The 10,585-nt window shown below is 37.2% G+C and overlaps 1 protein-coding gene across 1 annotated transcript; it reads right to left on the minus strand.

Annotated features, from left to right (window-relative positions):
- Positions 1-338: 338 nt before the first annotated feature.
- On the minus strand, positions 339-10,020 carry LOC116301003 (SWI/SNF-related matrix-associated actin-dependent regulator of chromatin subfamily E member 1). Its single transcript, XM_031709995.2, has 13 exons — positions 9,703-10,020; positions 9,112-9,164; positions 8,308-8,397; positions 7,765-7,842; positions 7,471-7,572; positions 6,516-6,545; positions 5,962-6,037; positions 5,225-5,289; positions 4,481-4,529; positions 3,949-4,059; positions 3,346-3,407; positions 1,333-1,434; positions 339-801 (listed from the first exon to the last, which is right to left on the minus strand). The coding sequence occupies exons 1-13, from the start codon at positions 9,818-9,820 to the stop codon at positions 661-663; spliced, it is 1,077 nt and encodes a 358-aa protein (XP_031565855.1). The 5' UTR covers positions 9,821-10,020; the 3' UTR covers positions 339-660.
- Positions 10,021-10,585: the final 565 nt, after the last annotated feature.

Genomic DNA, 10,585 nt, shown 5'->3' on the forward strand with positions numbered 1-10,585 from the left:
GCCCAATAATGAGTACCCAGACCTTAGGATGACATCGGTGGCCCTGTACCCAAAACCTTCTACTTCTACTTAAGATTTACCATTAAGTTAGTGTTCCCCTACCCAATACCTTGTACCCAGACTTTACCATGAGATTAGTAATCCTCTACCCAATATTTTGTACCCAGACCTTACTCCCTTACCCAATGCTTTGTACCCAAAACTTACCATGAGATTATAATCACATGGTAAATTTTGGGTAGTGATCCCTTACCCAATACCTTGTACCCAGAGTTTACCATAAGATTAGTGATCCACTACCCAACATCTATTTATAAACGTTGCCCTGGCAAGTGATCCAAGATTTAATAATCTCTTTAATTTGAGAAAAAGAATGTACAAATAAAAAAGACGGATGAGAATTTTGAGATATATTTTCTTTAGAAAGTTACAGTTATCAGCTATTCTCGATAAAGGAATGGCTGATGAGCGCTGCCCTACAGTACCTATCTAGCTGGCGAAGTAGTCGTCATCTATGCACAAGTGGGAAGACGGGATCTTAGACAAGTGGGAATAGCTTTCTTATCATGGTCATCTGTAAACAGATCTTCAATATCTTGTTGGTTTGACCTCCACTGGCTGATAATACCTCTATAAATGTTTGTTCCTTGTGCAGGTGTTTTAGCTTGAGGTAGTAGATGTTTCAGTGTTGGAAGGAGAAGCTTCCTTGTCTTGCTTCGTTTCTTCTTTTTCAGAGGAAGGTGGTGAGGCTTCATCGGGCAGTTGATCTCTATCACCTTTCTCTTCGGGTGGATCACACAGCTGAATAATAAAAGAACAAAGATAGTTAAACATGATGTAGATTGGCACGTTGAACAGCCCTGCTTCGACTGGCTTGAAAACATCTTCGAAACCAATTACAGCGTGCTATATCAATGCTTATCCAACCAAAATGCTTGGACGTAGTAATGCACTGTAAGGGCACGGCATGGCAGGGCATAGAGCATTTTTCGAATGACTATGAAAAGCTCAACACATGAACACGGTCGTGACACGACATAAGGCATTGCCAGACCAATCACATTACACGAGAATTTACTCTTCATCCAATCAAATGCCAAGGTCACAGCACTGCCAGACCAATCACATTGCGCGAGAAAAAAAAATGAACGAATCAAAATTCTAGAAAACATCGCAATCGCGGTAAGGTACAAATACGGCACCGACTTTTTCACAGTCATGAAAACTGCTCAAAGTCAAAACATTTTCATTGGATAAGCAGTCTCGAGTGCCTTGATCTGTGCAATGAAGATGGTCAAGTGTTTCTTGGTGCTAATGATACTGATTGCTCACCTTTTTCAAAGCATTGTTGAACTTTTCGCTGTCGTCGATAAACTTTCGCTTTTTGCTCTCGAATTTTTCCTCGATCTGCTGAAGCTCAGATTCCAGTTTTTTCTTGGATAATAAATGAGCACGGAGATATGCATGGCAAAATTAAAATAGTGTAAAATGAGATTTTTATCCGATGTTGAGGCTTTTATAATTTTTTTATAACATGCTTTGGAAGCAAAGATCCTTAAACATGTTCAAGAACGCCAGAGAAACACCGGAAATCGAAAATTTATAAATTACACTTAACCTTTTTCAAATAAAAGAAATTCATTTGAATACACCCAACACTGTTGGACCAGCGAGTATTTACGAGTTAAGGAGTTAATATTACACAATGTGGAAAACGAATAAGTGCAGCTAGGCGTGTATTAAAATGATTTACACTGCATGAAGTGATGTGTAGAAGGAATACATGCGCAACTAAGCTGAACCTTTTTTATAACATTATACTCTAGTGTACTCACAAAACAGCTAGGCGTGTATTAAAATGATTTACACTGCATGAAGTGATGTGTAGAAGGAATACATGCGCAACTAAGCTAAACCTTTTTTATAACATCATACTCTAGTGTACTCACAAAACAGCTAGGCGTGTATTAAAATGATTTACACTGCATGAAGTGATGTGTAGAAGGAATACATGCGCAACTAAGCTGAACCTTTTTTATAACATCATACTCTAGTGTACTCACAAAACAGCTAGGCGTGTATTAAAATGATTTACACTGCATGAAGTGATGTGTAGAAGGAATACATGCGCAACTAAGCTGAACCTTTTTTATAACATCATACTCTAGTGTACTCACAAAACAGCTAGGCGTGTATTAAAATGATTTACACTGCATGAAGTGATGTGTAGAAGGAATACATGCGCAACTAAGCTGAACCTTTTTTATAACATCATACTCTAGTGTACTCACAAAACAGCTAGGCGTGTATTAAAATGATTTACACTGCATGAAGTGATGTGTAGAAGGAATACATGCGCAACTAAGCTGAACCTTTTTTATAACATTATACTCTAGTGTACTCACAAAACAGCTAGGCGTGTATTAAAATGATTTACACTGCATGAAGTGATGTGTAGAAGGAATACATGCGCAACTAAGCTGAACCTTTTTTATAACATTATACTCTAGTGTACTCACAAAACAGCTAGGCGTGTATTAAAATGATTTACACTGCATGAAGTGATGTGTAGAAGGAATGCATGCGCAACTAAGCTGAACCTTTTTTATAACATCATACTCTAGTGTACTCACAAAACAGCTAGGCGTGTATTAAAATGATTTACACTGCATGAAGTGATGTGTAGAAGGAATACATGCGCAACTAAGCTGAACCTTTTTTATAACATCATACTCTAGTGTACTCACAAAACAGCTAGGCGTGTGTTAAAATGATTTACACTGCATGAAGTGATGTGTAGAAGGAATACATGCACAACTAAGCTGAACCTTTTTTATAACATTATACTCTAGTGTACTCACAAAACAGCTAGGCGTGTATTAAAATGATTTACACTGCATGAAGTGATGTGTAGAAGGAATACATGCACAACTAAGCTGAACCTTTTTTATAACATACTCTAGTGTACTCACAAAACAGTGGAGTCATGCTAGAGGGGTCCCCAACCCTTGTATTACTCTTGCAGTAATATGTGTTTTACATACGTGGTAATGTGGTAATTAGAAAAAAATACATGCACAAATAGCTACACAAATGCATCTAATGCCACATGCAACACAGTCTGCAGCCATAATGAAAATAAAAAACATATACAAATATGTATATATTTTTTAAATTAAAATATGTATGTAATTTTACATGCAACACTGCAACAATAATAAAATTGAAAAAACGTTCAAAATGTGGTGTCATAGTGATTTGATATTTCTTGGATAATGTACGATTGTATTATAGCTTATCATGATGTAATATTGGAGACATCTCATGACTGACTGTCTGACTTACCTGGTGACTGATGAGAGACTGTACCTGACGTTTAAGCACACCAAGACGAGTCTTTGTTACCACTGAAAAATCGATCCAATGCCAGATTTAAATTTAAAGGAGAGAGCAGGGTTTTCAATAAGTGTTGGGGGTTGGAGAATGCTCCGTTAAATGATGAGCAAAACTCTCCCGCTTAAACTACCACCAATAGCTTAGCTATGACTCTCATAATGGGTATTATTGAAACAAAACTTCATATTTTGACAATTTTTATGGTTAAAATTTTTCATAATAGAGCAGTTTTCGTATGACAGTGAAAACACGACAAGGCAATGAGCAATAATTTGTTCTCCTTCCAATGAAACAACACTGCATGAACACAGAGCCGGCACAGAAATGGTCACGCCAAGGTCACTTTACTCTCCATCCAATAAAATGCCCGGAACATGATACAGACATGGTCACGCCAAGGTCATGGCACTGTCAGACCAATCACATTGCACAAGAAGAAAAGTCTGCCAATCCAAATCCTAGAAAACAGCAAGGTCGCAACAACCCATACAAAATGCACCAAGATTTTCACAGTCATACGAAAACTGCTCTAAAACAGCTGGGATATCTTGCCTGTTCTGACATCTGGAACAACTGCCTCACTGAAAACGTCCGCCATTAACTTGTGATTTCGTTGAAACCTGGCAGAAGCAACATGCTTGATGGAGAATGTCTCTTCATCATCTAAGAAAATAGTTTGCAAAATATGTATTGTAGATAACTGATTAATATATCTCCCTCTTTAAATGATGATATGTATTGGATTGTAATAATGACTAGTGGGTGACTTACAGTATGTCTCTATGTAGCCTGTGTAGCAGAACTTTGGGAGCTTTGGGGAGGGGGAGCCCCCAAAGCACGTTACTCAGGCTAAATGACTTACAGTATGTCTCTATGTAGCCTGCAAAGTAGAACTTTGGGAGCTTTGGGGAGGGGGGAGCCCCCAAACCACTGCTACTCAGGCTAAATTTCTGAAACTTCAGTACTGTAGCAAACTCTTTTACTCTTTTAGTGTTTTAAGTTTCCTTCTAATTCACTTGCCATGATAATCAAATTAACAGAGAATACTGAGAGCAATACTGGAATACACTTTTATTATACTAACCATCTTCCTCATCAACAGGCTGGATACTAAACCTTGGGTCATCTATTTTCTAAAGAAATGAGGAAAGATATTTTTAAAGTTAAGAACTTTCTTTTGGGAGGTCACTTCCACGTCTCCCGAGCCACAGGTAATCCCTAAGCATAGACTGTTTTCACTCAGTCCCTAGAGAGTTACATGTAACTGACAATAGAAATGGTAGCCATATTGGTGTACCTAGCAAAAGAAACTATATCAATGATAAAGTTCTTGTCAAACGTCATGTGAATACAATCCATGAAAGGCTCTCCAAATTTACTACAACAGAGATTCTATTTGCAGTCAACTCTCCCCTTGCGGACACCCCGATATTATAGACACCCTGCTATTATGGACAGGAGAAAAATCCTCAACAGAAATACAGACTGTAAATAATATTCTTGCTATTGTGGATGCTCCCTATTACAGGCATCTAGTGAAGGTCCAAGGGTGTCCACTGTTATGAGAGTTGACTGTTCTATCCTAAAGATGAGCACCATCAAGAGTTGAATTTTGGAGAAAGCTCATGCTAGTAGACTCTATTCCCCATTTCCATTTACTTTAATATCAATCTCAATACATCAGTTGCTGTTTTTCCAGCTTTGGGGAGGAGGACTGGGGAGGAGGGAAGAATAGTCCCTCCCCTTCTTCCTCCCTCTACAAAGCGCCACTATGCAGGCTAGCACAGACATCTACAAAATCATACCAATCAAGACATCTCATACTCACCCCAAATGTCATAGAGTTCATCATGGCTCTCTCCATAGACTGCTGTGCTTGGATAGCGGCTTGGGCTGAAGAAGCAGGAAAAAAAAGTATGATAAGAAATACTGTAACTCTGTGATATTCTTACATGTACATTTTGTACAATTTTAAGATCCAATGCATAAATCCAATGTATGGGTTGCATGGGTGGTCTATGCTGCTATAGCAATGTCCTCTCACCAATGCTATGGCAAGAGGGAAGAGGGAAGAGGCCCGCATTCAAGTCCCTACCAAGCTAGTACGTGTAAATTAAGTTTGTTTGAAGTGTTGTTCTCTCCTATATTAGGAGGGTTTTTCCGCAGGTTCCCCTGTTTTCCTCCCTTCATAGAAAAAATCAGATTGTGTGAGTTACTGTAAGAGTTGTGTGTATAGAATATAAGGATTGTGTAGGGAGGATACATGGCCCCACAAGCTTCTAACTTTAAAGCCTACTGGGTATATAAGATTACAGTGAAGACACTTGAACCATGAACACTTGACTTTATTCAGATTTTTCTTTTCTGAGCTTTTTACTGCTTCAAAACCCTCTAAAAAAGTAGGATTGAACTCAAATATGCTATGTGATCAAAGACAACTTATTTCTAAATGATTCACTCAAGGGATGCATGTTAAAAAAAAGTAGTAAAAAAGCACAAAGTGTTCATGGTTAGAGTGTCCTTACTGTAAAATAAATGATTTAAAACAATGAAAAGAGCTCTAACCTCTTCCTTTGGCTGCTATCCATTCTTGATAGGATGGAGAGTTGTGATAGGATTTCATTGACTCATTATAATCTTGCTGCATTAAACAATGTAAAGTACGAATCAGACCACGACCTTTTGGGAAGCACAGATATACATGTACTATATATATGCAGCATAGCAGTGAGAGCACTTGCCTCTCACCAATGCAACCTTGGTTCAATTCCCAGATTTCCCAGTCATGTGAGCAATGTCCTCTCACCAAGGTAAGGCTTGTGGGAAGAGGCCTGCATTCAAGCTAGTATGTGTAAATTGAGTTTGTTTGAAGTGTTGTTCTCTCCTATATTAGGAGGGTTTTTCTTTGGGTTCTACAGATTTCCTCCCTCATCAAAAATCAGCTAGTTCTAAATTTCGATTCAATCATGGCTTGAGGGTCACAGGTTTGTTAGCCACTGGCTATTACACATAATGCTACATACGTAAAACAAAGACTATTCACACCATTCTATAAATACCTTGTAAAGGTACTCAACAAAAGCAAAAGTTACACCTTACTATATATTATACACGTTTACCTTTTCAATCTCATATTCATCCACATATTCCTGGTAATACAAAGACAAGACTATCAGTACAAAACAATTAATCTACATGAAAGTACTCAGCCGTCAGAATAAACATTCTAGTAAACACTACTCAGGGTTCCCAGCAATTTTGAAAATAAAAATTCCCTGACTTTTCCCTTACTTTTCCCTGACCCCTGGGAACCCTGCTACTACTATCTCAGGTATCTTTACCATTGTTTTCGTTGCTACATGCTGATCGAGACAACAATTATTGCAACATGGAAATGGAGCAATAAACTGCCGTCAATCTGAGTACCATGTTAAGATACCAATTCATTTGATGTTGGTGTATTGTCTGATTTCCTCCTCGCAACTGTTGTCTTGATCAGTGCATAGTAATGAACACAGTGGTAATGTGCCCTTTGATTATTGTTACTTCTTCATAAGAGAATTCACCACTTCAGTGCTAGCCATCACATGCTATAAAACTGTATTGGATTGTGTTACAATCACAATCACCAAAAGGTTTGGACATTGTTCTCAGATTTTAGTACAAATGTACTGACTTTTAAACAAATTATTTACTTGATTTATTTAGTTACTGTACATGTAGCTCCCTAAATAAAAGCAAAATATCATTTTGCTAACTTGATTGCACCTTTTCTTACTGTTATTTAGAGAAACAGACCAAGTAAATATTTGTTCAAAAGTCAGTACATTAATTTCGTATGGGAGTCCGAGAACAATATCTGAACTTTTTTGTGAACGCAACACAATCCAACACCATTATACCATGCGCCAAAGTGATGAACTGGAAACAGAACCACCAATTAACTCAGCTTCTTAATTCATGAATCATGCTTCTTTATCTTTACCTTACTATTTACAGTAGACCCTTCATATAAATGAGACACAAAGGTACCAGGGATTATAAGTATTGCCCCAATCAAAACAAAATCAGCACCTGTTTTTCGTCATCATCAAGATCTCTCCACATCTGTCCAATTATTTTTCCTATTTCCCATAATTTCAGTTCAGGGTTCTGGTTCTTTACCTGGTCCCAGATCTATATAAACAACAGAAATCAAACTAAACATGCTGATACAAAATACATTGAGGCTAGACTTTTTCAGTCCATCTTTAAGATCTGCAGCAATTTCTACCCTGTCGGCAGTGAAAACTCATTTCAAAAGCATGGGTGGTTAGCAGTGAGAGCGTTTATTTCTCACCAACATATATAGACAGTACCAGTACTTACTTTCCTACTGTATCTCATGTATGGCATCAATGGTTTCTCTGGAGGCTTTGGAGCTTTTGGCACTCGAATATCTGTGGCCTACAACAGGATCATGGAAAAATATGACTTAAAGTCAGTGAAATTAAAGTCAAACTAGGAAAACCGTGAACCTGCTGAAATATGTCTAGAATGTTTATTGTTTTCGAACCAATCACATGCAAGATTTACAAGTAACTAAAGATCTGTCCATTATCACCAAACTAGATGGATCACTTCGTTTACATGCAGAAAAATATCTCTTTTAATGCATAGAAAGTATATTCTAAGCAAACCAGTCAATAATTTATTTGCGATTTGAATAAACTATGTATGTATGTATGTAAACCAGGAATAGCTTTTTAATTTAAATTTAAATGTTGAACATGATTCATTTAGTTCAGTGATAACAATCTTCAGTGGCTAGTAGATCTAAAATGTTATTGGTTAGAAAACAATACTAGGGGGAAAACAGACATTTTAGGTAGTACATTAATTTTGTTGCTAATACCGGTAATACATACGTACCTGGGTTAGGAATCTTTGTTGAGGAAATCTTGGCTGTGCGAAAGAGGAAGAGCCCATCTGACCTCCACTTGTGCTCCACTGACCACCTCCCTAGGTTCATGGGAGACAACGTATAATAATATGTTTAACTCTGGCTAACAATTTATGGCACTAAGATAATATGCCAGTCCAGTAGTCAATAACAGGCTCAAGCTTGATTCATTTTTTATTGATTTCCACCAAAATTCTATTTGGTTAATGTTTAAACCTGATATGCTAATGGCTGTTCATGACTGGGAAGAGCTATAACTTAACCTGTATATCCCCCCTCCCCTCCCCCAAGAACATAGTCAAATGTTAGGTTTTAATTGGCTTGCTACATGGAAACTACAGCCCTGGGGTAAATGAAGAAATATACTGTACTTCCCGAAACATGCTTCGTTAATGGTTTCCCAAGGTAAACTGGCAGAAAACTGTGAGAAACAAATGTTTACAACATTGTTTTCACTCAGCATGGAAACACAATATGCTTCTTTTCTAATGAAAAAACATTTCTTGCTTCTTGGAAGCAAATTTTGTCACACACAGCAATGTTTGGTATGTGGCTAAACTGGGAAAAATTGAGGAAGCATGTAGGCAGTAAACAACTTCCTGGAAACACGCTTCCTTATTATCGTAACCTAGGACGTATGTTTTTTAGGATGAAATAAAGACTATTATTATTATCATTATTAATTTAGTCTTGGGGCTTACTTTGAATTCATCAACAGTAGACTAAATAAAAGTACTATTCTAGAGATGGATAAAAAAACACTGAACACAAACCTGGTTCATCGCTTGCGGAGTATTTGGATGGAAGGGAGGTCGAAATCTTGCAGCTGTTGAAACAACATTAAAATGGCATCAACATCAATGAACTAAAGCTCAGTTTTACAGTACATGGAATTGATGGAACTATGAAACTGGAAATAGCAGGGCTTAAAATAACTACCAGTAATTAGCCACTCATGATGACTGGCCAAATTGATTTTACCAACCCTCAAATTCCCTCTATATGTTGCCAATGATAATTATGATGAAAATTTCACCATATCAAATATCTTATATGTACATCTTATAATGTGTAAACACTCTGTAACCATAGATTTTTCAAAGTTTTTTTTAATTATTGTATTTGTTTAAAATCTGCATGAAGGGGACCTAAATATTCTAGAAAAATATGAATCATTTAAAAAAAATTATATGTGTAACTTTATCACGGCTTTTAGGCTTAACTTTAATAAAGCATAAAAGTTGAATCAGTGCGAGAGAAAAATGGAAATACATGGGGAATACATGTTGTTCTATATTAAAACTAAGATGGATACCATTCAAATATACAAAGTAAACCTTTAGTAGAAGTGTACTGCTACAAACCTTGAGCCATAGCCTGCATCTGAGAGGTTGATTGGTAAGAAGGAGACATACCAGGAGTGAACTGTCTTCCCATGGCTGGATTGAATGGTGGTCTTTGAGCACCGTACGACATGGACATGTTTGTCAGCTCTCAACGAGATATTTAGCTACTTTTAATCAATAAACCACAGTCCTTAGTGGTGTACTGTTCCTTAAGTTTCTGTGTTACGTTTTAAGCTGTTTTATAAGAGAATTCTAAAGACCTTGGGTGCGAAAACAATAATATTTTGTGTTCTCATTCAGCATTCATTGTCGGCCACCATCTTGAATCTCCTACAAACTGCGCATGTGCAAACGACGTGAAAGAAAATCTCGCCACAGGTAGCCCAAGCTTGGTTTCTGTCATCAAAAATTTCAATAAAATCATTGAAACATGAAATAATAAAGCCTCGAAATTTTACCCGATTATTGAGAAATAGCACTTTTAAATAATATTTCTTACTGGTGAGGGGAAAATCCTTAAAACGGGCTAAATTCAAAAAATAACCACGCAGAGCGAAAAGAAGTCCTTATAACATGACACCACAGAAACCAAGCTTGGGTTTCCTGTGATCTCGCGGGCTCAAAAAATATTTTTCCACAGGTAGCCCGTTAAAACTTTTTTTTATTTCTGGGCTGCCTTTGGATCATGGCGCAAGATCAAATTCACAAGTCGTGTGACACGCAAAACGCAAAACTGTTTATTTTATAGCCTGAAAAAGGGAAGAGCCTGAAATTCTTTTGATATTATATAGAGAAATACCTTAAGGGAGAAGATCGTCTTAGAAGAGTTAAACGAAATCACTATTTTCTGTGAAACATTCCATTATCTTTTGGCCAACATTGCAACCTTTTTCCGCTATAC

The sequence above is a fragment of the Actinia tenebrosa genome, unplaced genomic scaffold, assembly GCF_029948245.1.
Source record: "Actinia tenebrosa isolate PJP-AT-01 unplaced genomic scaffold, QUT_ActTen_1.0 PGA_scaffold1__47_contigs__length_23844297, whole genome shotgun sequence".
NCBI classification, from domain to species: Eukaryota; Metazoa; Cnidaria; class Anthozoa; order Actiniaria; family Actiniidae; genus Actinia; species Actinia tenebrosa.